The following is a 27,923-nucleotide window of genomic DNA, read 5'->3' as shown; positions in this document are numbered from 1 at the left end:
ATTAGAGGTTACCAGGGACTGGGAGCGTGGGTAGGTATGGGCGCTTATTGTGTAATGGCTACAGAATTTCTATTTGGGAGGATGAAAATGTTTTGGAAGTAGTGATGGTGATTGTACAACATTGTGAATGTACTGAATTTTAGACTTAAAAATGGTTAAAATAGCAAATTTTGTTATATATATTTTGTTACATTAAAAAAATAAATCAACACCAGTTAGGGATAGTACTTAAAATTTTATAGAAGAAATGACATAATATTTGGGATTTGTTTTAAAACGCTCAAACAATAGTCTCAACAACAGTGATAGTGATAAGATGAGAAAGATTGGCAAAATGTTGATAACCATTGAGGGTAGTTTTTTCATAATAAAAAGTGTTAAAAAATCTTTTGGAAACTAGCCATGAAGTCCCAACTATTCAGCCTGACATCCAAACCCTTTGCCAGTTCTTCCTTTCTTAGGACCTGCAGCTCCCACTGCGCAGCCTACAGGGTCCTTCCCTGCCGTGTTCTGTGCTCAAGTAGTCTCTGTGCCTTTACACTCAGCCATTCAATTCTGCTCCTTCTTCTCATGTGGCAATTTCCTACTCATTCTTTAAGACTTAGCTCCCTCTCTGGAGCCTTCCCAGACTTCTACAGGCAAAGAGAACTCCCTCCTTTGAGCTCCTAAAGTGCCTTTTTTGCACTCCTGCTACAGCTTATGCCCTATATTTACGCATATACCTTTTATTCATGCTTCTATTCCCCACTAACCTGTGAGCTTCTTGAAGGTAGAGGGAACTTACTTTCCACTGTATATGTTTCTGAGCTACCTGGAACTTGTTGTTTTAGTTGTGTGCTTTAAATATTTTTTAAAGAAAGATTGAAAGGTGGGAATGTGAATACTAGTTATAAATCTTAAGAGTTGCACGGGACCTTAGCAATAACCCATATTGGTAATGGATATCATTCTCCTTTTTTAGATTGTGCTTCCTCTACTTGGCAACTGCTAATGCGTTTTTATAGTCCCAGCACTTACCATTGGACACTCAGTAAATTGTTGCTGAATTTACTGACAAACCACAGGCTTTCTTTCTAGAGATAGCAAAAAGCTAAGTATCTAGCTTGGGGTGTATGAACACACACTTTCTAGGAGAAACAGTGAATTTTCAGGCATCGTTTGCCAAAGCAGCAAATAAGCACCTGGAGGGATATTCCTGGGCCAGTAGGGTTGGTGGCTGTTCAGCAGGCCAAGTAGTGAGCTGGAGCCACAACATGTCTGCAGTACACATCTTGCCAGCGGGTGGCAGCAGGCCCTCACAAACTCTCTCCAAGACCAGCAGGCCTAATTTTACCATAGGGTGGGAAATAGGAATCCTCTAGTGTTTCTAGCTTACTTTCTAACTTCTTGATGCCTAGAGATGCTTGACTGAAAGAACAAGGCCAATGAGACAGTGAGCGCCAGAAACTAAGCACCGTGTCAAAGATAAGTATCCAGACCAGTGCCAGGCATTTACTAGGTGCTAAACTGGTTCCAGAGCTCTAAGAATGCTTGTTAGTGCTTTCATATTTTAGCTTGAGGTTTTGATTCTTATACAAACCTCAGGCACCTAGGGAGGATTTACACTATAGGCTGTTTTTAGGTCCTTTAGTTCCAGTGTGGATGGAGATTGAGAACAGATTTTCACATGACATCTTTAGATGTGCACATGTGAGAAGAGAGGAGGCTGGGCCTGCAGAAACAGGCTCAGTCTGCTCAGTCCTGAAGGTGGCCTCTTCTGGTTTTTTACATTTGTCCAGGCAAAACCATCACTCCTAACATCTCCAGTCAATAAGCAAGCCAATTGTCAATCTAGGTAAATTCATAGCTCAGTGAAGGAGTTGGAAATTTATAGATACAATGATTATGTTTGCATAGGCCTTAGCTCAGTTCATATAACCTGACAACAGGACAAAATTGTTACTTAAAATCTAAAATGTTCTGGAAAATCCAGGGATCATATGTGGATGGTCCTTAATCCGAGCATTATTACATAATCCAGTTGTCTGAGGCTGAGAGTGGGAGAGTGGTGTCCCAGATTATTGGACAGCTGAGTTTGAAAGTTGGTATCAGATGATGATGCTATGAGCCAAATATCATGAGCAGACAATAAATGAGATGAAAGTTTAGAAGAGGAAGAGGCCATGTTGGCTGTGGTAATAATAAAACAGTAATAATACCTGGTACATAAATGTTGCATTTTGCTAATAGTACTCTATATTTGCATAGCATTTCAGACTTTCCAGAACACTTTCATGTCAGTTAGTCTCATCTGGCTTTATTAAGTCTTCACAACAACCTGTGAGTAAGGTATTAATAAATGAGGTCAAGTACATAAAATACTTAGAATAGTGGCTAGTACATAGTGAATGCTTGCTATTAGTATTACAATTATTATTAACCCTATTTTATACATGAGGAAACTAAGGCTCAGAGAGGCAATTACTTGTCCAAAGTTACACAGTTAAAAAGTGGTAGAACTATCCCTGAACCCAACTCCACTGGCTCCTATTTCTAGACCTTTCTCCATTATCCCATGCATAAAACAGGGAGAATTTAAGTTGGGCTTGCCTGAGTTGGGCCAAGTTTTGAGGCAGCCTTAGCAGAGAAGTGTCTGAAATCACGCTCCTCAGCCTCACAAGCCCTGGTTGGATAGGAATTGGTGAGCGTATTCATTGCCTTGAGTAAGAAGAGTTAAATCTAGAAGCCTCTACTCATTTTAGCAGTAAGGTGAGATGGTTCATTGGCTGGCCCATCAAGGAAGCTGCAAGCCATTAAACTCACATAGATCCTCAGCTGCTAGGCTTATTAAGAAAATGTTACAATAGGGGGAAATTGACAACACAGGCACCATAGATATTTTTAGTCTGTGCTTCAAGGATGTACATCTTGGGTTCTGTTTAGGATTGAGCAAAGGAGGTGAATTTGGGCTGATTTGACAAGACCGCCAGTCAGAAAGTTCTTCTCTGTGCCCAGTTTATGCAAGGAACTGTGGGGGTTAGAGGAAGGAGAAGGGAACTAAGGGAGGTGAAATAACTTTCCCAAACTTTCAAACACTGAGAAGAGTGGTATATTTTCCTTATGGGGGGTGGGCAGTGTGGCAATATCAGTAAAAACTGTAACTGTGTCTGTTCCTTGCACCAGCAATTCTGCAATAAATTGTTTATCCTTCTAATGTACAACATGGTGACTATAGTTAATAATACTGTATTGTATACCTGAAATTTTCTGAGAGTAGATCTTGCATGTTCTCACCACACACACATAAAATGGTAACTATGCAAGGTGATAGATGTGTTAATTAACCTGAGTGTGTTAATCCCATTTCACAAAGTATAGGTATATTAAGTCATCATGATGCACACTTTAAATGTATACAATTTTATTTGTCAATTATATCTCAGTACAGTTGGAAAAAATAAGTTATTTATCCTATGGATGTATTCTTTTTTCCTATGGGGATATATATATATTCTGTGGATATATATATTCTATGGATATATATATATTCAAGAATTTTATTTATTTATTTGAGAGAGAGAGAGAGAGCACAAGCAGGGGGAACAGCAGAGGGAGAGGGAGAAGAAGGATCCCCGCTGAGCAGGGGCCCAATGTGGGGCTCTATCCCAGGACTTCATCGCTTGAGCCGAAGGCAGATGCTTAACCATCTGAGCCACTCAGGTGCCCCTGGATATATATATTTTTAAGATTTATTTATTTGTTTTAGAAAAGAGAGGGAGGGGCAGAGGGAGAGAGAAAGCAGACTCCACATTCAGCACGGAACCCAATGTAGGGCTCGATCTCAGGACCCCAAAATCATGCCCTGAGCTGAAACCAAAAGTCAGATGCTCAACTGACTGCGCCACCCAGGATCCCCTCCTATGGATATATTCTTAAATATTAGCCATTATAGCACTGTTTATAATGGCAAAAACAACCCCAAAACTGGAAATCTAAATGCTCACCAATATATATTGGTGAAATTACTGTATGATCTTCAAATGGAATTTCATGCAACTATTAAAAAGAAAGAAGTCCATCAGTATGTGCTGAAAGCATATCACTAAGATGTATTTTTCAGTGCAATAAAAATCAAGGTTCAAAAAAGAAGAGTTTACATAGCGTGATGCTACATGTATGTTTGAAACATATACGTGTGCAGACATTTTCCCCACACTGGAAGGATATGCTTGCAACTGATAATGGGGATTATGTGTGATGAAAAAGAAATGAGAAAGGAGAAACTTATTTTTTATCTTATTCTTTTATGTACTTTTGAAGGTCGATTGATTGATTTCACCATATGACATACTTTTTTTTTTTTTAATTTAAGCCACTTGCCTAAGGTCACAGAGCCAGGAAAGGGTACATCTAGGATTCCCACCCAGACTATAATTTCAGAGCCCTGTGATTCACAACTCCCCTGGATTCTAACACGCTGCCTCCTAACAGTGCTCTCTTAGTATGAAGAGGTACTTCTGTCACTTGCTTATAAGTCATAAAATTTTTCATGAAAATATCTGGAACCTAAATTTCCAAGGGCTAGGGCTAGGAAAATGTGCTCATTGTCCAGAAGAAGGCTCTGTGCCCCATCTGTCTGCCATCTTAGGTCCTTTTCCAAAAGACTGTGCTCAGCCAACAGAGGTCAGTGACCTGGAGTCAGGAAACACAGACTAAGATTTTCAACAGGACAAATTACCTTAAGGAAAAGGCATTAAGATCATTGGAGAGGTGGGGGCGGGGAGAAGGCATGAAAACAGTATCATTAGCCAACTTTGTCAATGGGCAGGTGCAGGAAGTGGCAGATAAACCCAGCCAGAATCTATAAATATACTTCAATATCAGTATTGTAAACTCACAAAATAAGTGAGTGAATTAAAATACTTGGTAACACATAAGCACCTACATGTAAACTCTTAGTTCTAAGCTTAGCTCCTATGAACTTTTCTGTGGTTTGGGCATATTATTTCACTGCTCTGGGTTTCAATTTCTCCATCGGTCCAATGAACAGTGTTATCTGCCTTGGCTGCTTCACTAAGTTGTAAGGAACAAATAAGGCAAGGAATGTGCTTTGAAAGTGCAAGGTATCCTATGCCTAACAGAATGAGAGGTTATTGTTAATGTCTCTGAGACTTAACTCACAGAACAAGAGCTATTTTGAGACAGGAAGATAGGAGGAAGCATCAGGAAAACATTGCGGGTAATAAGGCAGACACACCTTGTCAATACAAGAAAGGAACCTGCAGGGTCATTTACTCCATTTCTCCTTTTTCTAGTCCTGAACAAAGGCCTACAGAGTCTAAGACCTACAGAGCAGTGATAGTGCCATGTGTAGATTATCATTTAAGTCCATAAATAAGTTAGAATAGTAGCCAAAGGGACAGCATAGGGTCCAGGCCCCTTGCTAGAGATGGTTGCTGAGCTATAAGTGTTGAACAGGGTTGTGGAAGCAAGTTGATGAAGGCTAGTGAGTTATTGGGGCAAAGGTTGGGGGATCGCTTCAGTGATCCAGCTCCAGGATGGCTGAGTGCCTCTGAGGAACAATTTGAGGGTGGCCAGGGACTTGGATAGGACAAATGACAACTTCCTAGAACAGACTGTTCCAGCAGAGAGGAAAGGAAATAGCGTGGCCTTGTCCTGGGTAGTTCACAGGAACCAGGGTAGGAAGTATTTGTAGTAGAACTAGTGCTCACAACATCAAGTCCCTTTTGAGCGGAAGAAGGAAAATGGGGGAAAAAACATGCAGTGCAGCACACATGACAAGTCAGTTTTTGTAATGGTGGGAATGAAGATGGAGGGAATGAATCAGCAGAGGGAGATGACTATACAGCCCCAGGAGCACTGGACTCAGACTTGGGTGTGAATACTGGCTCTGTCACTAACTTGCCATGTGACCTTGAATACACTATTTTTCCCTTCTGAGTCTTGGTTTCCTCATCTCAAAAATGAAGACCTTTCTCCCTATATCATAAATTGTTATTAGGATTAAATGAGATGTTCTTGAAAGCAACTTGCACACAATTCCTAGAACATTATGCCCAATAAATGTTGTTTATCCCTTTATTTTGGAGAGGGACTTTTAGAAACCTCCAGTGAAATATGCTAATTTGAAATTTCAAACACTGGGAAAGACCAGCCTCACTAACAGGTATAGCATGGAAAGGCCCTTTACACACATGGAGAACTAGCCTAAGTGGATGGGTAAGAAAATCTTTTGGAGGGTGGAGAGGGGGAGATTAAAGGCAAAGTAGAAATGGATATCAATGTAAACATGAACACAGTCTACTTACAAGTGGCTCTGAAGTCCCTGACGCATTAATGTGAGGTTCCTTTAGATCCGTGACAAGATAGGAAGATGGTAAGTACTGTATAACTAAACCTGACTAGTTTTCTTGACTGGAATTCAGAAATACAGAATAGGTTTTGTGTTCAATTATAGTAACTTTTCTCAGCCTCCTACCTTTTAAAATTTCTGGTATAATTAATGCTCTGTCATTCACTGATTGTCCTTTGATCCTTACTTTGTTGGTTATATTTGCCTTTTAAATTATTAATTGCCTCAAATCCTTTTTGGAAGTATAGGTATGAAGAGGTAAAATGATAATAGTTTCTTTGAAAACTAAAATTCCAAGGGTAGAACCCAACTAGAAAATCAGAGTGATGGGGGAAGATAAGGAAAGTATATAGAGATGTGTGGTACTGACCTGGTCTTTACCGGGAATCACATTAGAGAAATTCCTACTTCTAAACTTCTTTTGTAGCCCAAAGACAAAGGATACTATAAAATCCCAAAACCTGGGAGTGAAAAAGTGCGTTGGATTATTTTATGGATGGGTAAACTGAGTGTAAAGGAGAGGAAGTGGTTTGCTTGAGGGTCTCTCATGATGATCTAGTAGTTGAGTTAGGGTCCAACCCTATCCCAGTTCTCTTGACTCTCATTTTGGGGTTCTGTCTGCTGTGGTCTTCTTCTTTATGATAGTAAATTTCTGATCTCATACACTTGTACAAAACGAATTTGTGTGTTTTTTGTTTGGTTTGATTTTGGTTTTGGTTTTGTTTTTGTTTTCCTTTTCCAGGGCCAAGTGCTTCCGGGGTAAAAAAGTCCTTGGAGATTATGACATCAAAGTGGAACAGGTAATTACCCGAAAGCCCAGAGTTACATCTGCATCATTGTTCTCTCTTGACATCCCAGAGTGAATCATCTAGTCTTCAGAGTGGAGGACAGTGTTTGTCCCTGGATTCCAGGCCCTCCATCTACTCTCCCTCACCTTGTTCCCTGGGGCTTTTCTCTCTATGAGATATGGCCATGAAGGCTGCCTTTCAACTTCCCTGACTTCTTTTCATGGTGCTTTTGTCTGTAAAGTAGTGAGGAATGTGGTTCTTAGGGCTCTCTTCTACGTTCTCAGGCCGAGGAAAACCTTAGGGGAATGTCTTCCTGGGACCCTGGCCACACCTCCATGTTTTTGATGGCATGATATTCCTGGGTTGGCACATATCTGCCATTCAGTTGTGCAGCCTCCAATGCTGCCTACTCTGGGCAAGAAGCTACACTTCAGAGAGAATTAAAACACACACAACACACCCCTACTTCTTTTAATGTAGTGAAATCCTGAAAGCCCCTCCCCTTTTTTTAAATCTTCCTCCACCCTTTGCTTCATGATAAATAGAAATTAAGTCCATTTAGGTGGAGAGGGGGATGTCCAGTTTAAACAATGCAGGTACTTTCTATGTAATAATAGAAGTTACTCATCATTCTTTACACAGTGTGCTGTGATTTACAGAGTATTTTCCTACCCATTATTGTATTCAGTTCTTAAAACAACTTGTTGGATAGGCAAGGTTGATTAAAAATTATTCCCATTTTATAGATGAAAGAAACACTTCCTCCCCCACCCCACCCCCAGGAGGACAAGTCCATGGAGCTAACTGGGGGCAGAGCAGAAGTAACACCCAGTTGCCTAAACTAAAATCTAGTGTTTTTATGTTCAGACTGACAGAGGGCATGTTGCCCCAGTTTGCATTCCCTCTCTATAGAAAGGCAGCACAGAGTAGTCAGAAGACCTGAGCTTTGCTCCTGTCTCTGCCAACAATAAATTTTATTTGTCCAGAAAGTCACTTAACTGCTTCTTTGGTAAACGGGGAGAATTATCTCTGTCCTTCCTCCCTCACAGAGTTGCTATGAAAGTGAGATGAAATTAGTTTGTGAAAATGCCTTGAAAACTGAATGAATATTTGGTGGGAGAGCTGCTGCTGTTCTGTGGAGAACTTGGCAAAGCCAGGACTATGGGCTTATTTCCCTACAGTTATTTTTATTTATTTATTTTTAATTTTTTTTACTACAATTTTAATTGTAGTTTAAAAAAAAGAAAAAACCCACATAACATGAAATCTACCCTCTTAATCCCCCACTGTTATTTTCCAGGCGGAATTTTCAGAGCTCAACCTTGTGGCCCATGCAGATGGGACCTATGCTGTGGATATGCAGGTGCTCCGGAATGGCACAAAGGTTGTCCGGTAAGGTCCCTTCTCTCCTCAGGGTCACTGTCACTGTCTTCAGAGTTACTGTCTCTGGTTTGCATAGGTGGTTTCAAAGTCAAGTGTTGGAGTGGAATGGCAGTGCCATATATATAGTACAGAAGTTAATGATGTATGCTGTGTCAACGTAGAAGTGGCAGAAGAAGGCAGAGAAAACCAGCTCCCACTCTCAGGGAACTCTTAGTCCAATGGTAGAGAAAGGACTCAGGACTCATTTAGAGGTGACCAGACTCCTACCAGAGGGGTCCTAGGATTCCAGCCCCACTTCCACCAGTGTGATTTTTGTGCTTTTATCTCTGTATATATTTTCCCTGGAAAACAGGATTCCATTGCTTAAAAAAAGAAAAAAAGTTTGAAAACCTCTGATCTAGTTCAAACTCCTACTTTACATTGATTTGCTTAGATTCACTCAGTGAGTTAGTAGCAGAGCCTTGTGTTTCTATGTGAATTCTCTTAACTCCCAGCCCTGTACTCTTTCTTTGTTCCTCAGTCCTGGGAATTCGTAAGTCAGGAAAGTCTAGGTTGGAAGGGACATTGTGGATGGAAGAAAATTTGCAGGTACAGGGCACTTACATGCCAGGTAGTGTGCTTGGTAACTTACAGATGTGATCAAATTTAATAAAATAATTCTGTGAGGGAAGTAACAAGAATTCCAGATGGGGAAAAATGGTTTCCACAGTGTCATTTTTCCCAGGGGCTCAGCATGGTGTCAGGTTTTCAGATACAGAATCTTGTGCCAGGAAGAATTTTCACTTCATCCTCTACCCTACCTCAACCTACAGCATCCTGACATTGAGGTCTCTGGTGTCCAGTAGGAACTGGCTCAGTGACAGGGAAGGCAACACTCAGGTGTCTGGAACCTAACAACAGGAGATGTAAACTCCTCCATCCTAGAGATGAGGAGGACAGAAAAATAGATGTCCGTCCAAGTGGGGAGCGAGCTCAAGAGAGAATGATGGGCCCCTCCATCTGCAGGTAGATGAGTCATAAGGATGCATGCACACAGGTAGGTGGTGACAGAAAGGTCTGTAGAAGGGTGCCAGGAGGGATCTGGCAAAACTAAGGCAGGCCCTTCCAGGTACGCATGTAGGAACTTAAGAGCTGGCCAGTGTAGGAAATCTAGGGCTTAGTTCCTATAACTGGCATACAATTTTCAGAGGAAAATCAAGCATACAGCTGGAGCCAGTTTCCCAGAACTGGGGCACAAGGAGATCAGAACAGCTCCAGTACATGCCATACTGACTTGATGCTACATTCCTTTAGTGACTGAGGAGGGCTTCTTCCACCCCTACTTTAAAAGACTGATCTCTGAGCCCAGGTGGTACTGGAGCTGTAGGTGGGGGTTGAATGGGTGCCTGGGCAGAGAACCAGGTGGGTCATTGCATATGGTGTGAAACTGGCAAGCTCCAGAGCCTTGAGGGAGAATGCTGCTACAGAACTGACTCTCTGGGAAGGTGGGGGGGTTCCCTTGGAGTCAGGGCATGAAGATGGAGCAGCTGAGGAGCTTTGCTGGCTAGAGGGAAAACTCAGGGAGCCTTCCCATGCATGGGAACATTCTGTACTCCTAGTGCTTCCTGTAGCCATTGCTCAACCTCAGTTCTTCGAAAAATATTTGTACCCCTCCCTGGTGTACACTTTGGAAGAATAACATTGGGAAGTTTGGCATCTATTCTCAGCCATCCTGGACCCTTGCTCTTCTCGGGGCCTGATGAGGGCATTGCTTTTTAAGGAGCAGTTTTAAGGAGTCAGAATAGGACACTGAGATCAGGGATCTCCGTGGCAGGGTGGTGAAGTCAGGCAACTATGTCTTCAAAGTCTACTGGGGCGCTCTTCGAGCACAAACTCTGAAGCCACAAGGAGCTTCTGCTCTCTTATTGCCCCAAGGGACCAGGTAAATTCTTATTCATTTAAGATGTGAGGGTCTGAAAGTGTTTCTTCCCTCCTGAGGGGATTTGTACCTTAGAAAAAGACAATGCTTAATCCAGAGGAATAAGGGAACTTCAGACACCTGTCCCTTAAATCTCCTTTAAGAGGTGCCATAATACCTCACTTCCTAGTCCATAAGAGAACAATAAAATGAAGGGCTTACGTCAGGTGACCCTTAACACCCCTTCTCTGTCTAGGGCTTTGGAAATAGGAGACAAGATGATATATGACCTGAGGGGCTGGTTGATGGGAAACTTGCCTCTACATTTTTACCAGGTCCTTCCGGCCAGACTTTGTGCTTATCCGGCAGCATGCATTCGGCATGGCAGAGAATGAGGACTTCCGCCACCTTATCATTGGCATGCAGTACGCAGGCCTCCCCAGCATCAACTCACTGGAATCCATTTACAACTTCTGTGACAAGCCATGGGTGGTGAGTGAGGCCCCCTTCCTCCCAGGTAAAAGGGTAGGGTCCAGGTCCTGCATCTCCCAGTCCCCCAGGAGGGACCACTGGTAATCAAGATGCACTAGGCACAGCTGAGAGGATGTGAGCGGTGTTTCAGATGAGACATGGGGTAGGGTGGGCTCTCCCAATAAAACATGATCATCAAGGGCTGGGCTGCCTTTGATGTAGAGTGGGCTTTTGGCCTCACAACAAAGTCACACAAAGATTCTGTAAAGAAGTCCTTATAAGTCTGCAAGCTGTGCCCTCAGCCATATAAGATACAAGAATAAAAATACCTGTTTCTTGCCTCTGAATGTTCTATTGGAAAGGCCTAAGGCCAGTGGGGACCCAGCTCCTATAACTGCTGCTCCAGGCTGCCCTCTTAGAAGGAAGCACCTGCTCCCATCACATCCTCTAACTCTTGTTTTTCGAAAATCACTTCAGGGCGCCTGGGTGGCTCAGTTGGTTGGGCGACTGCCTTCGGCTCAGGTCATGATCCTGGAGTCCCGGGATCGAGTCCCGCATCGGGCTCCCTGCTCAGCGGGGAGTCTGCTTCTCCCTCTGACCCTCCCCCCTCTAATGTGCTCTCTCTCTCTCAAGTAAATAAATAAAATCTTAAAAAAAAAACAAAAGTCACTTCAGCTGTCACCCTGGCTTGCCAAGGGTCACTCGGAAGTTCTCAGACCCCAAGCCTCTCTACCACCCAGGGAGTTGGAGGGTGTGTATGTGGTTTTTTTTAAGATTTTATTTATTTATTTGATACAGAGAGACAGAGAGAGAGAGAGCACAAGCAGGGGGAGCAGCAGGCAGAGGGAGAGGGAGAAGCAGGCTCCCCGCTGAGCAGGGAGCCTGATGCGGGGCTCCATCCCAGGACCCTGGGGTCATGACCTGAGCCAAAGGCAGACGCCTAACGACTGAGCCACCCAGGAGCCCCGGAGGGGATATTTTTTAACCAGATGGACCCATCACCTTTGCTTTTGATCTCTTCCTCACACCTGAACTCACAGTTTTCCCATTCCCTTGGAAACCAGGGAGACCTCACAGTGTAAGAGAAATACCAATGAATGAGGAGTCAGTGGGAGCTGCTGTGGTTGAGGAGGGAGGGCTGGGTTCCTGATCACCACTCATTCATATGCCTCTGGCCTGAGGCATCTAAGAAGCCTAGAGTTTTGCAGAAACAAGCTAAAAGAGTTGTATGATTTGAATGTGTTACTAATCACAGAAGAGCATATTTGAGGCCTTCACCAAGTTTCTTTTCTAGGACCTCCTTTTTCCCCCTAGTCACACAACCTTCCCTACTGCACATAAGCCCTAGCTCTTTCCTTCCCCACCCTTTCAATACCTGCTAGAATTTGGCTCCTTCATGGCCACACAGAATGATTCTGCTATTGCTAGTTATTTTCTTCTAAGTAAACCTCTCTGTGCCTGGTTTCTTTGTCTGTAAACTAGGGATAATTGTAGCACCTGCCACCAGTTTGCCAGCCTGGTTGTTATAGTCCCCTAGTATTTAGGATCTCTTAAAGAAAATAGTACCCTCCTTCATGTTCCAAAACTATGCCAGAAGCCAGGGTGGGAGGATCCGTGAACCTATGCCTAGGGCTTTGCCCCTCCTGGGATCTGGGATCTGGTGAAGGTTCACATTCTCACCCATTCACAATCCCAGCACATTGCCTTTGGCATCACATGAGAACAGCAAGGCTCCCTGGCCAGGTACCAAGTTCTCCCTTCATTTTCATTAAGCCCCTGCCACACTAATGGCATTCTATATATTGTTCTCTGCTTGTTAATGGGAGTGAACAAATTTGGTGACTGTGAAGGGAGGGTCCCTCTGAGATAATGACTTTTGTTCATATTTTCTATATTTCTTTATTGTGACTGCTCTTGGTATGAGGGGTGACCTCAGTGGGGTTGTTAAGGCTCTACTTTGCATCACTGTGTCTCTGAGTACATCTGCTATTATAAATTGGTCAGGGCAGGCTGTGCCTTGGGATTTTGGAAGCAGAAGTAGCCCTATCAGTGAAGGTAGCATTCCAGAGAAAGCAAGAATGCCACCATACCATATTGCTGCAAATTTATCTAAAAATCCTAGCACTCCATCTGGGTTTTTTAGAGACAAAGGCACAAGAGTTGAATTAAAGCATTTATTTCCAGGAGGGCTAAGGATAACATATTAAACTCAGACTGATCCTGAAATCTCATTTCTTGCAAGAAGTCTTTACTGATTCACTGAAGAAATGGTGATAATGAACATTATCTTCCTATTCATTGCCAACACCACCCCTACCTCCTAAATCCATTCTTTTGTCTATGCATAGAGGAAATAACCCTTTTCAGATATTACATTTGTTTAATTGGTAACTGTGCTTGTGCTAAGTTTCCAAGGAGGCAGGGGTTATATGCCAAGCCCAGTACCTTGAGCAGATAGGGACTGCTGGAGATAAAGTGGAGGAGGGTAGGGTGAGCTCCCAGGGACCTAACTAGTGCCTGGGAACTGGCTGCCATTTAGTCTTGCTGTCCCAGGACTCTGGGATTTTGCCGTGGGCCTTCCTGGCATCGCTGTGGTGTCTGTGTAACTCTCCCACATGCTGGAAAGATAAGGCCCCACATGCCTTGGTGTCATGCCAGGGCGTGGGCTGCAGCAGGACAGAGGTTGTTAGGCAGAGCTGGCATGAGCTCGCCGGCGATGCTGGAGAGCCTTGGGAGCTCAGGCAGGTATCCAGGGGCAGAACAGGAATTCAGGCCAGCCAAGGTGGGCAGGCAGGACTTAAAGGTCAGATGGAGTGATGGAGAGAATCAGAGAGGGCAAGAAAAGTCCGAGGGGTTGGTCTTGACAGTCAAAGCAAGTTGAAAAACCAAAGAATAGTGAGGACAGCAGGGTACAGTGGAGCATGCAATGGGCAGGGAGACCTACCTGGCTGCTGTCCTAGTGCAGTTCCCAATTCCAGGCATGATCTGGGAACCTATGCTTTCCTTTGCTTCTCTAGCCTCAGTATCCTCATGTGTAAAATGAGATGTCTGGTCTAGAGACTCTCTAAAGCCTCTTTCAATAACAAAACCTTGAGGGCTTGAGAGTCCCTGAATCATGCTTTCAGTTCTGGAGGAGGCCTTCAAGATCTGTAGTCACCAGCTGTGTCACAAAGGGGAGTGACCCAGAAATTCCAACATTTTCCAGCATTTCAAAAATAATAAAATTCTATCCTTGCCAGCAAAAGGATCACAATATATGATCACTTAAACTAGAGTTTGATAATGGAGTTCGGGAGGAAATGTAATAAAATGATGTTCCTTTATGGTAAAAATTTTGAGGAACTGATCAAATTCACTCCTTTCATTTTACATATGAAGAAAACGAGGCCTGGAGTGGAGAAATCATTTGCTCAAGGACACCTAGCAAGTTAAAGGCAGAACAAGAACCAGAAGACTCTAACCCAGTTTTCTAACAGCCCAGTTCTAAGTTTCTACTCCTCCCCCCATGCCCCCCTGTCCCCACTGTCTCATCTACCAACATCCCTTATAGAGAATAGGACCTGAGCTTCTGAAAAATGCTAGCTTTCCTTTCTCTGATAAATAGAAGGCAAGTTTGACCTGGCAACTTTTCCTTCTAGTAGTTCCAGCTACCAGTGATTTAGAGTGTAAACTAACCTAAGTAGCACTAGAGGGAAGATGCTGGATTACTCTTGTTGCCAGTGCACTGGAGATAGGTGTGTGGGTGGGTATGTGTTTGAATGGATTGAGCAAGAAAGTCCTGTGTGTTTCCTACGGGAAGAGCATGGTCTCTGCAGAGTCTGAAAGGCAGTCATGTGAAGGAGCAGGAAGAGTTATAGATTGGAAATAAAAGGGCCTGGCTATGAATCCAGCTCAACTATGATATGACCTTGGGCAAGTGATCTCTCTGGACTTCAGTTTCTTCACTTATAAAATGTGGGGGCAGGGGACTCCAGGGGGTGCTAGATGTTTGCCAAACACTTTTCAACCCTCACACTGTAAGTATGTGTACCTCACCTCTTACCACTTCTTCATAGAGTTGTTCTGGATTCTCCTAGGTGAAGGATCTAGTGATTTCAGTTCTTAGATGAGTAGTAAGTCCTAGAGAGACTAGGTCTGTCTATCCTGCATACCATGAGCATCAAAATCTTCCTAAATTAACAGCTTTATTCATGACCCCTGCTCAAATTCTTATGACTTCATACTGCCTGCAGAAGACAGTTACCATTCCTTTCTTAGCATTTGAACTTTCAAGACTTATCCCCATGTTACCTATCTAGCTTTATCAATTGTCATCTCTAGAGATGCAAGTGTTTAAGGTTAGAGATCCAAATTTCAATCGCAGCTTCACCTCTTTGCAGCTCTGTGACTTCAGGAACCTTTTCTACTGTCTCTGAGCCTCATATGTAAAATAAAGATGATAAAATACCTAGTTTATCAATTTGATATGAGGAATGAATGAAATATCATTAAAATTGTATAGGTAATGCATGAATGAAAGTACATTCTCTCTCCCTTCCCCAACTAACACATGTGTTCTTTAAAAATAAGAATTGTACACCTCTTTTATATCCTTGATGTTTTGTACAAAGTCCCCAACAGAGCAAATGCTCAATAAATATTTGTTTGATAGACTGATGTTTGTCTGTCTGTTGCAGTGCCTAGATAAGCTGAAACATTCGCTTCTCTTTTGCAGTTTGCCCAGCTGGTCGCCATCTACAAGACATTGGGGGGAGAAAAGTTCCCACTCATTGAGCAGACATACTACCCCAACCATAAAGAGATGGTAAGTGATTGAGTGGGGACTGTAGTTACTCTGCTGTTTATATTCTGAGCCACATGGTGATTATGGAGCCCTAAAGAGGGCCTCAGCATTTCAACCCCAGAGACTCTGTTGGGATTGAACTGTGGACCTGCTTTGTGGGGCTAGAGCAGCTGAATTTTAATTGATAACCCCTTGTCTACGAAGTTTGCAGACCAAAGAGGGAAGGAGCAGAAACAAGGGCATTTTTTCAAGTTGAGAAAGTAACAAATCTATGGATCAACAGTCAGAAGATCCTACTGTTTTGGGTTCTAGCCCTGGGCCTGCCACATGTCACTGGATGAGTTAGATTCCTGGTGAGTGAGTTTTTCAATAGGAAATTTAAATGGGCATAATTATTCCTGACCAGGATATCTAATATGGTATTTATAAAATGTAAGTGAGATTAAGTAATAACCTTCTGGAAGAGTGTGAAGCACTCCTCGGACATAAGGTATTGTTCCTATTATTATTCACCAGCCCCTTCCATTCCTTTGGTTTCCTGAAGATTGTGATAAGACAGGGTTAACACTATGCCTTTTCTGAGGCCATGCTAGGATGTCAGAAGGAACAGAGAGATGGCATGGTTGGTTGGTGCAGAGGCTACAGCTAATGTTTTTCCTTTATGACAACCTCTAGCTCAATTCCCTTCTTCCTCTCTGACCCTATATCCTCTGCCCCAGGCCTGCTTGGTCAGTTGGGGATCCTGCTTAATCCACCAATGGAGACTCTCTGCCATAGCATTCCAGTGTTGTACTGTGGGACAGAGATCATGTTTGTTCCCCCTCCCACTCCCTACTCCAAAAGGGATCTCCATTTGAACCATTTCTGTGAATCAAGAACTTTCATTTGGCATATTAGGCATGGCCCTGCTTATTAGCAAACCACACAAAAAAGATGAATGGTAACCTTGGGACTTGAAAAGAACTACCTCCTTCATCTTTGCCAGGGAGAGGCTCTGGAACTTTAAGCCCCCATCCTTCATAAATCCTTCAGATGAACATAAGGGCTTTCCCTTTCAGGGCAAACCAGGAAGCCTTGCAGAATCTAAGGAACACTAAGGGGTCTGTGCTTGGAGTTCTCAGGGAGTCTAACACGCAGTGATGAGGGGACTGAACTTTAGGGCAGACAGGGAACAAAGCTGGCTTTTTTCCTGCCATAAAGTCTAGCAGGGCTAACCACTGAAAACAGTTGTAACAGTTGCAAAATATGTTCCCCATCTACCAGCTTTTGCCCCCAAGTGTCCTGTCTCTGAGGTGTCAAAAGCTAAAGGGGAATTTCATCTCTACAAGAGAAAGGCTTTTTTGGCTTAAAAAAAATTCTGAATTAGGAATAAAGACATTAGTAATCTAGTAGAGAATGACTTTCTAAAAGAAACAGGAGAAACTTTATGGACATCAGTTGAGGGCATTAAGGATAGTTAACCTGGAGAGACAATACCTAAGTCTATTCTTGTCCAAAGAGGTATGTTAACTGGGCCAGAACCTCTGCCCGGAATGGTATACAGGGGATTATAGAATGTGAAGGGAGGTTAAGTCATTGCAAGTCTCACATTGAGTGACTCTGTATTCCCCAAGTGTCTACCCAAACAGATGAAAGTATATGAGAGGATTAGGATGAGTTGGGACATGAGTAAAGGGCATACGGCCATAGTGGGTTGTTCTTTTCATTCCTCCAAATCAACTTGTTTCTGATTCTGTGAACCCACCTTCTGGTATTGTACATAGCAAGGCTATATTATCTCATATGTATAATAATCACCATTTCTCCCCCATCAGATCAGTTAAGGTAAGAGAAAACACACTCTCCTGGGGAGAAAAAGGAATAGTTCTGGCTTTAGAAAACAGACTAAGCCAAAATCAAAACTTTCAGTAACAGGTTTCAGCTAGACTAAAAGCGTTTGGGAGGCAGGGGAGATGGGCTGAAGGCTGGCTAGAAAAGTCATGTTACTTTCCCTGACCCTTGACAGGTGTTGAGCTGGCATTTGGACACAAGCTATAACATGCCCCATCCCTATCCTAACACTAGCCAGACCATCCACTTGGTACTTTCCATTGGCTGGCAGTGGTGAGGCGGGTGGTGACAGCCAGAGCTCCACAGGGAAGGAGAACTGGCTTGGGCTTCACGATGCTTGAAGGAATGTGATGGTCACTGGCCCCTACTAGGGCTGGATGATGTCAACAAACTCCTTCCTGGGGGGCAGGCGGCCCTGGTACCAGCTGCAGGTGCCATCAACATGCTTCATGCAGACATAATGCTGGGCCTGGTACCCATAGAGCTTCCGTTCCAACAGCCAGTCTGTCCAGAGGCACTCGTTGGGGGTTGAGATGGTACAAGGCACTGTATAGCAGGTGGTAATCTAGAGTCATAGCCACACAACATCAACGTGAGTAGGGTGTCCTTTTTCCATTATTGCCTTTCAGACTCCTACATATCCTTACAACCCAGCTCAAATGCCCCTGACTCCTGAAGCCTTTCCTAGTCCCCAGACTTCCTCCTGAGTTCCCTTTCCCCTATCTCCTAACATACAGTATTGCCTCTCAAATGATATCTCTGGAGTCAGACAGGCCTGAGGTCCTTAGTCCACCGCTGACCTTGAGCAAATCACTTCACTTCCTACAGCATGAATTTCTTCACCTTAAAATGGAAATCTTAAATCTTCATAAATTTGTTATAAAGACTAAATTAAATATTTTAAATAAATACACCAATACAGGGTCTGGCAAAAAGTAGACTCTCTTTAAATGGTAGCTATATTATCTCTTTCTTTAAATGATGGCCACCTTCCCAGCCAAAATGTAAGTATGGACTTACATTGACCATCTTGGGATCATGGACTATGGACCATCTTGCTTTCCCATCCCCAACTTCATACAGTACCTGATCCATGGCAGATTTCAAATATAGTACAATAAGTGAATAAATGTATGCACAAAGGAAGGAATACATGAAGAGTAAAGCTACAAGGCTCAAGACCCTTCCCTCACCCCCAAAAGACCTTGCAAATAATATTCCCTTACTTGGCAGCCACAGTTCAGATGGTAGTGGTGATTCAGACTTTCTCTCTGCAAAAAGGACAGGTTCTCCCAAGGTTCGATGTAGTTGCACAGATGGATGAAGACTTTTCCATCACTGAGGATCTGACCTTCAAGGGGAATGGAGGAAGACCTAGCATGAGGAATATGCTCATGGAGCTCCAAGAGCCCAGGTCCTCAAATAGCCCAGAATTGCAGTTTTTTCAATGGCTTCTTGGTGGCAGTGGTGACATGGGGCTCAATGAAAGAACCAGAAAAGCCTCTATAATTTTTATATCAAAGATATTAACAGATTATGTTTGTATGAGAGAGAGTTGTGGGATGAAGACCTTTTCCTTTAGTGTGGTGTAGAGAGAAAAACATGGGCTTTAAAGGCAGACTGTTGGTACAACCCCCTTCTTTTCTCTCATTTATAGCCGTATGACCTTAAGAAAGTCACATAATTTCTCTGCTCAAAGATGAAAGTAATAAGTTGTCAGGATTAAATGAGAGAATGTCTGTAAAGTTCCCAGCACAGCTTGGGCCCACAGAAGTTTCCATAAATAATAGGTCCCTTCCTCTTTCTAACCCTTCCCAATATCTACACAGCCTAGTCTCCCACCCCATTGATACCTGTCTTGGTGAGTCTCTCCCCAAGGAAAGTTCCCCCTCTTTACTTATCAGATTATTTCCTAGCTTCCAAAGACCCTTTTCAGTACCACAGTGTCCTCAAAGCCATCTCTGACCACCTTAGCCCACACCTCTCTTAGAACCTCAGTCACTCAATTACTCACTGAGCAACTACTTACTATGACTTGGTACCAGAAATACAGAAATAAATATGACAGAATCTCCTCCCCAAGGAGCTTAATAACCAGTAGGGCAGATAGATAAGTAGGCAAAAATTATGCTGTTGTGTGATCATATACAAGATGCAGTATAACAATGAACAAAGCACAATTATCTCCATCTGTGGAAGGGGTGGGCGGCAAGGAAGGTGTCTCAGAGGAGGTGATGCTTGTATTGGGCCTTGAAGGGGTGGGTAGGAGTTCCCCTGCCAGACAAATGAGAGAAAGAACTTCTGGACATTGAGACTACCTTGTGCAAGGTGGAGGGGTGCAGCCCAGCAGAACACCTTCTGCAACTGCAAGTAGTTTAGTTCAGCTCTGGGGGAAATAAGGAGCTGGGAGCTGTCACTCACACAAGGCCGGAGACAAAGCTGGAGAGGTCAGCAGTGTTCTGGTCACAAGAGCTTTCAACGTTAGACAAAAGAGCTTGTGCCTTCTCCTGAAGAGCCTGGGCACCACTGATGACTTCTCAGTAGACTTGTATTTTGTTGTTTATCCCAACCCTCAGTTAGACTTGACGTTTTTGAGGGCAGAGAACATGTCTCCTCCTCCCCCGATGCACCACAGTGCCTGGCAGAGGGCTAGGTACACAGAGGGAATGAGGTGGCCTTGCCTGCTAATCCTGGGACGTGGAGGGCTCAGTGGCATGCCCTGCCTCTGTCTCTCCTATCCAGAGGCTCCCAAATCAACACAACTCCACATCCTTAGATCTGGGGAGCCCCTACCAGTATGGCTTCTAATGGCTATGACTTCTCAAGAGCCAAGCTTGGACTGTGAGCTCTTTGAGGACTGTGGCTTGTCACCGAGTCTCCACCCTCCTGCCCAAGGCCTGGCAGCAAGTGGGTGGTCATGATTGCCGAATGGATGGACACATAGTAGAGATTCCTCCTATTCTCCCCACCTGCTGTGTTTTTCTTTTCCTTGCCTTCTTTCCAAATATTTTTCTTCCTTTAGGAGCAGTGTAGTTCCCACTTACACAGTGAAACTTCCCTAATTGTTTACAATCACACAAATACCTCTTTTCCTGAACTACAAAATAATTTAGTATTGCATTCATTCACTTACAGAGTCATAATCTTGTGTGGTTTCGTAACTGTCCTGTCCCAACCAATTGAGTACGGAGACCTGCCTGGGCCCAAGTTCATAGAGACTTGTTAGACTGAACGCTCCTGTTAGGGCTTGTGCTTTACTGCACCCCAGAATATGACCTGTGATGTGATTTAGCCACAGAGGCTCACTCTGAGCCAAGATCATGACCCAATGTAGCTATCTGAAGTTAATGTCATTGTAGACTATAGTAACTATAATACGTGTGTTGGGGGGGTGAGGTTGCACACGCACAATCCTCATTTACCCTGCGAAACCAAGACATCACCTGTAGTGCAGTGTCCAGTTTAGGGGCCTGTGCTAGGGGAGGGGCAGGGACAAGCTATATCCCATTTGAGAAGGTGGCCAGGATAGGAAGGGGTCTGGGAACCATGGCCAGCAGGCCTGGAGCTACAGTGTGTGTATTTATGGTCCTGGAGCCTCTGAAGGATCATCATGGGCAGAGGGTAGAACTGAACCCACAAGGGGCAGTTTCAGAGAGGCGGATTTTTGGCTCAAGATATCAAACTTACATCAATTAAAACTGTTTAAAAATGGAAGCAGCTGCCCTAGGCTGGGAGAGCAGCCTGTCCTTAAAGTAGTGAAGCAGTGGCCAAGATCACTGTAGTGAAGCCTCTTGCACTGAAAGGAAGGTTACCACGGCTCCCCCCACTCAGAGGCTGGCTCTTAGTAACACAGCTCTGTTTTCTGCCTGAGAAAATGCCACCTAGCTCAGTTTGCTACCCAAGGACAGCCCTGGCTCCTTGACTGCCTTCCTTAAGACAGAGACTGTTAGGGTCGCTTGTTGGTCTTTAACTTACCAGTCAAGAGATACTGCTTCTGGCTGTTAGCTTCTAGTTTCACACCACAGAGGGAGGAATCAAAAGGTGTATAGATATACTGAACATCCTTGACTTTCTCAAACCCTTTAAACATCTGAAAGGCAATTACAAAAAAAGCAGTGTTGGGTCAGTGACTATACTTTATATCTTAACAGGAAAAACTCATTTCTCAATCTAAAAAAATTAAGCAAAAGTCTAGTTCAGGATTTGGTACACACAGATGGCCCAACTGGGTCATTTCTCTCTTAAGAAAAATCTAAACCTTGGTTTATTCCAGTGAGAATACCTCTAGTAGCCCCACACACAGGCAGATGTAGGACTGAATGGACACTGAGGGCCTGTGGGCCCTGCTCCCAACATGTCATCCACTTCCACTTCAGCATAAATACCCCAGGATCAATGAGCCGGGTCACCTGCCTACCAGCCCCACTCCCAGTACACAGACTCCACTCCTCCCAACAGCCCAAAGGGATTAATGCCCTGTCCTATCCCCATGTACCTTTATCTGTTTGATTTCATACCGGATCATTTTTTGAGGGTCAGCAGGGTCTGCACTGGCAGGAACTACCTTCTCACTGGAGATTTTGGCCCGAATGGCTGCATAAGAAGAGAAAAGAGGGGACCTTTAGCAACCTGTGGGAGCAGTCCATCTGGAATCTGGATGACCTGGGCCCCTGGAGAATTTTATAGGGGAATCCTGGGTTTAGGTCTTGTTGGGTTGGGGGGGCATGTGTGTAAAAGTGGGGTCCTAGAAACTCCTCCTCTGCAATTGCTAGAAGTTCCAAACTCCTCAGGCCAACTGGGTCCTATAATCTCTTTATACTTTACCTGCTGGTTTTGAGAGTCTAATTCTCCATAGCCCAGACTGCAATGGGCTGCAGGTGGACATCAGGGTAGAGGAGGGAGAAGGAGCCCCTTGAAGTTTGCAGTCATCTACCTATATAGCTGAGGCTTCAAGAGATCCTACCCAGAGCTGATATGGGTAAATGTTTATTGAATTAATAAATATGTTCTGACCCTGTACAGAGGTAATTTGTCTCTTGCCATTTGGGCATTAACCAAAAACGGGTTATAAAGTTCTTTCTATGTGCCTGGCTAAACACTAGGTACTAGGTCCACAAGCATGATTAAGACAGGGTCCCCCATCCTACAGAACTCTTGGTCCAGTAGAGAATACACTTACAAAGAATAACAGCACAGCATACTGGGAGTACAAAAATTTTTGTTAGAGATACCGTGGTAGCACCAAGAAGTCAGGAAGTCTTCAGGGAAAAAGAGATACCCGAATAAGACCTTGAAGGATGAATAGGAGTCTGCCAGGAATTTAAGGGTATGGGGGAAGGGCATTTCAGGCAGAGGAAAGAGAAAGGGCAAAAAGTGTGCTGTGGGGGGCGGTGCATGGAGTAAACATCAGTTATAGGCTTGGATACAGTGGGATGTTTATAATGAAAACCCAGTCCCCTCGCCCCTGGCTCCCCCTCCCTGCATCCAGTAGTTCAGAATAATCACTGGATAGCTCCCGTGACTTGTCATTCAAGTCCATAATTGCAGTAGGCAGGGGAGAGGGGGTCGCTATGGGGGTCCCTTACACGGTGTTTCATTTCCTTGCAAGTCCACCGGACTCTGTGCTTGCAAGGTTGCTATGGCGCCGGCCCTGCCCGACCCATCAGCCCCAGTAGGAGGCAACTGGTGCAGTATTTGATCTCCTCCCTTTCCCTCGGCCCCATACCAAACCCACACAACCACCCCCTGCTGTGGACCTGTCGGGCCTCCGGACTCACCAAGCGCCGAGTGGCAGACGTGCTGCTGGGGGTGCGCAGGGGCGCAGCTGCACGCCTCAGCCATCCCCGGCGGCCGCAGCAGTGCCAGCAGCCGCAGCAACAGCGCCCAGCTCGGCGCCGTCCGGGGGCTCCGGGGCATGACACTGCAAAGCCCCGACTGAGCCTGAGGGGACTGTCTGACCAAAGCGGCCCTCCAGGGCTCATCCAGAACGCGTTGCGCCCCTCGCCCCAGGCTTTTTGAGGTGGACCTAGGGCCAGTCCCGCCCGGATGGGCTCCTCCCTCCTTTGGCTGTAGGCCACCCACGGCTGTAGGACCCGCAGCCCTCCTGACTGGCAGGCTCCGTAAAAGGAAGAGGGAAGCCAGGAGAGAGGCCCCTAGCCTCTGTTTCCCTGCCCAAGCAATTCAGCCTTACAGAGTAGAGGGAAAGCACAGGGAAAGAAGGTGGTGTCAAGGCAGAGAGACAGAAAGCACAACAAAGACAAATGCGTGAGGGCAGAAAGACGGATGGGCTGTGGTTCACAGTGAAGGAACAAGAGTGAGGAGAGGCACAAACAGAAAGTGAGACAGGCAGAGTCAGAGAGAGGCAGACAGAATTACAACAGGCAAAAGAGACAGTGACAGAGAGGACGGACCCCTTGCTGAGCTGCACACTGGGAATGAGACAAGCTACTCAGGGCTTCTTTCAGCTGCAGGAAGTGTTTTCAATGCCCTATTTATGAGGCTCCAAAGCAACAGCAAACAGTAATGGAATAGGACAGAGAAAGTTGGGGTGTGTGTGTGTGTGTCTTGGCGCTGTCGGCTGGGGGGTGGGGAGAGATGTCAGAGAAAGCAGTCTGTGCTTTAGAAACCCTTTCCCATATCCAGAGCCTCAGACTCTGAAGATGGCTGAGGACAGCGCTCTTGGTGGGGGCTCAGAGCACAGGGTACCCCATCACTTAGGGCAAACCTGGGACTTCAAAGCCCTCTCCAGATCCTAGGCTACACTGGTTCCTATCTCATGTCATTATTCACTGGAGAGACTATGTCTTCTCATGGAAGGTGAGACAGCTTAGAAAACAAAGAAGCAAGGCACATGGGGTCACTGCAACCAGAGCCTTGTCTGCTCTGTTTGACAGAGCATAGTGCTCCAAGTCTCCAAATAGAAAGGGACCCATGAGATTATTATAGGATATTTCCACACAGTGCTTGGCTAGAAGGTAGAAGGCTGGGTTCTGATTGTGTCACAAGGTAGCTTTGCAATCTTTGCCTCTCTGGGCTCACTTTCTTCTCCATTAAATAGGCTTGAACTACATGTTTCCAAGGCCCTTGGAAGCTCTTTGCCCCAGATTCAACTGGCCTCAGCCAGGAATACTGAAATCCTCAGGTCAGGTACTCCCATGGGAATCTGAATTTTTATCAGAGTAACTTTAATTTTTCCAAAAGATATCTTCTCATTTCGATGTGGTAGTGATGTTTGAAAAGAAGGAAATTGAAAGAGAGCTGAGTCTGATTGAGAAAGAGGAGATTTGGTGACCAAGTTGATTCTTCATATAACACCCGAACCAAGATAGAGCCTGATGTATTTATTATTGGACGGACCCTGAAAGGCATCCAGTCCAGTCCCTTCATTTTGGCAAATGTGAAGACAAAGGCTCAGTGAGGTAAAGTGACTTTCAGAAAGCTAATGGCAGAGAGGACTAGAATGCAAGTCTCCTGACATACGGTGTAGTGCTCCTTCTGCTCTACCATAGTACTTCCTCCATCGCCACTTTGTAACCACTTGAAATCCTGCCTTTGGAGGGTAGTTCTCCTTTTAAGTTTCTATTGTCCCTCTGTTAAAATATGGCTACCTCAAGATAGAGTTTATACTTTTAAGGATGTCTTTCAAATTAGATAAACATGTTGAATTCTTAAGTTAGCTCTCTTGCAAACCTCCAACTGGGCAGAAAGAGGCCTTAGCATCCTAAGCTGTGTTTGATTGTGAGTTTGGGGTGTTGATGAGCTCTGACATTGTAAAAGGGAGGGAGAAAAGCCAGGTTCAGTATAGGAAGCTGGACATTTGAAGGGGAAGGGGAGGGTACTAAAAGGTACATGACAAAAGGGACATTGAGATTCCAAAGATACATTCCTTTTTAAATTCAGGTTTACTAAAATACAACTTATATACAACAAAATTCACCCTTTCAAAGATGTTCTTCCTTCTTTCCTTCCTTCCTTCCTCCCTCTCTCCCTCCCTCCCTCTCTCTCTCTCTCCCCCTTTCTTTCCTTCCTTCCTTTCTTTCTTTCTTTCTTTCTTTCTTTTCTTTCTTTCTTTCTTTCTTTCTTTCTTTCTCTTTCTTTCTTTCTTTCTTTCTTTTCTTTCTTTTCTTTCTTTTCTTTCTTTCTTTTCTTTTCTTTCTTTCTTTTTTTTTCTTTTTCTCTGGCTAAGGACTGGTCCTGCCCAGGGTTTGTATAATACAGAGAAAGTTGAAGCAATGAATTTTAAAGATGTAGAGAGTACTGAGTGGCAGAGCAGGGTTCTTACAGTCCTATTACTAGTATGCTGTGACCTTAGGCAGTCACTGTCACTCTATGGGCCTCAGTTTTTTAATCTGTAAAGCAAGTAGGTTGGGCTAGTTCTTTAAAGAACCCTTCCAAGGGTGTTACCAAGAAAAATATTTGTAAGATTCCACAGAGAGTGAGGCACACTCTGACCAGTTCATTCCTTTCTCCTCTGCTTTCAGCTGACACTGCCCACATTCCCTGTGGTAGTGAAGATTGGCCATGCTCACTCAGGCATGGGCAAGGTAAGGCCATGGTAAGGGTTTGCTGTGCTTTGGGGTTGAGGCCAAGAAGGGTACTTTTTAGAGAGCCTGGTTATGAACTGTTCTGCCTCCTTTCCCCATGAAGTCTTTCCAAAGAGACGATTTGGCCCCTCTGAAGTCATGAGTGTTACCCAAACAGACTTCTTCCAACAAGCAGAGCACAGGCCACTTGCTTGGGCCCTTGGGCCCTTTGTAGCAAGTGTGGCTCCTGAGCTCTAGGAGGGAAAGCTAGAGAGAAAGGGTGTCCTAGGGAGATGTGGCATCCAGGTTTACATCTGGATGGATAACATCTCGATGGGTTTAGAGGCTTAGAGCTCTTGTGACTCTCAGTGTATGTATTTGTATGTCTCCTTTTCACCCTCTCTGCCTTGCTCCAACATTAGGTCAAAGTGGAAAACCACTACGACTTCCAGGACATTGCTAGTGTGGTGGCCCTCACCCAGACATATGCCACAGCAGAGCCTTTTGTTGACGCCAAGTATGACATCCGGGTCCAGAAGATAGGCAACAACTACAAGGCTTATATGTAAGTGGGGCTGGGGTACCAGTAGATATTCTTCACTTTCTCCTCAGCCCAGTGGAAAATCTGAGCCTCCAGGTAGCAGCCGACTCTCAGTTTAACCTCATCTGGCCCAAAAGGCAGGGGCCAGAGAGAGGGTACTATTCAAGTCAGGGACTCCCAGCCTGAGTTCCTTTCAAGTCAGAGGAGGGCCCATGAACTAAGATGAGAAATAAAATTAATATTTATTTTCACTAGCCTCTAAGTGAAATTTGCCATCTCCTCAGTCATAAACCATGACAACAGACTACAGTAGTTGCAACAGCACATGTGACTTTGTTACTAAAGGTAATCACAGAGATTTTTTTATTCACACTGCAGTTATGACCGATATCTCTAAATACCAATTATTTTGATCACTACTCAAGAATCATGGTAGTTATTAGACCTGTCACTGCATTTGTACCTGTAAATACTTTTGTTATTTACAAAGAAATGTATTTTTTACTAAATCACAGATTTGTTTAATATTTTGATAACTATTTTGATAATTATTTCAAAAATTGTGTTTCTTTGATAGCTTATGTACTTTATTTTATACATGTACATATCTTATGTATTTTTATACATTGAAAGGAATCCATAGGCTTCACCAGGCTGCCGGAATTCAGAAAAGGTTAAGAAACTCCTAATGAAAATATATAGCCCTGAAAACACTCCAGAGCATTAAAAACCTAGTGGTTATGAGAATAGGTGACTTCTCCACATGACTGTGTCCATCTGCCAGAATGGAAAGTTAAAAGTTTCCTCCATTCAACTTTAGAGAAAGAAAAGATTTCAGGATGACCCAGTCTTCTATAATATACCTAAGAATGAAAATAGCTTACAATGCCAACTTTGGAAATATGAGCCTCTCACTTTTTAAAACCTATAGGGTAGTATTTCTTTTATAAACAAGAACATTCTAATATCTGAATTTGGTCTTGGCCGCTCGGCACTTGAGCAGACTTTAAGGCTGAGCAGCTTCCCTTTCTCTTGCCCATTCATTTCCATTGTTCTTCTGTCTCCCCCTTCAGTGTTTTTACTCCCCACCCCTGGAATTAGTTAGGACCCTGCCCCCCTCCCTTGTCATAACCCTGTACACCCCTCTAGTTTAGCCCGCTGCACAAACAGGAATTTCTGTCACCCTCCTCTGAGCTCCCTGGGCAGGAACAGTGAAATCATCTCTGCAGCTCCACCAGCTTGTGCAGCTGCAGGCACAGAGTAAGCACCCAATAAGTATTCAGGGAAGAGCCCTTGAACAGAACCAAAGCATAGAATCTGTTTTACTTTTTTTCTAGATTATTACTTTTTTAAGCG

General features: G+C 44.2%; 2 protein-coding genes across 2 annotated transcripts in view; one reads left to right on the top strand and one right to left on the bottom strand.

Moving 5' to 3' along the window:
• Positions 1-27,923, top strand: part of SYN2 (synapsin II) — a 205,734-nt gene that overhangs the window by 150,238 nt on the left and 27,573 nt on the right. The window contains exons 2-7 of the mRNA XM_028101811.1: positions 7,095-7,152; positions 8,441-8,532; positions 10,756-10,912; positions 15,606-15,695; positions 25,985-26,047; positions 26,449-26,591. Of these exons, the coding sequence (XP_027957612.1) occupies positions 7,095-7,152; positions 8,441-8,532; positions 10,756-10,912; positions 15,606-15,695; positions 25,985-26,047; positions 26,449-26,591 (603 nt within the window). The remainder of the gene's footprint in view (positions 1-7,094; positions 7,153-8,440; positions 8,533-10,755; positions 10,913-15,605; positions 15,696-25,984; positions 26,048-26,448; positions 26,592-27,923) is intronic.
• Positions 13,052-23,778, bottom strand: TIMP4 (TIMP metallopeptidase inhibitor 4). Its single transcript, XM_028101812.1, has 5 exons — positions 23,282-23,778; positions 22,000-22,097; positions 21,480-21,594; positions 18,731-18,855; positions 13,052-18,069 (listed from the first exon to the last, which is right to left on the bottom strand). Exons 1-5 carry the CDS (start codon positions 23,418-23,420, stop codon positions 17,872-17,874), a joined length of 675 nt encoding a protein of 224 aa, XP_027957613.1. The 5' UTR covers positions 23,421-23,778; the 3' UTR covers positions 13,052-17,871.

Source organism: Eumetopias jubatus, unplaced genomic scaffold (genome assembly GCF_037043125.1).
Source record: "Eumetopias jubatus isolate StellerSeaLion01/CBP00866 unplaced genomic scaffold, mEumJub1_p1.0 scaffold_1, whole genome shotgun sequence".
In the NCBI taxonomy this organism is placed as follows: domain Eukaryota; kingdom Metazoa; phylum Chordata; class Mammalia; order Carnivora; family Otariidae; genus Eumetopias; species Eumetopias jubatus.
This window is presented reverse-complemented; position numbering and strand designations above follow the sequence as displayed.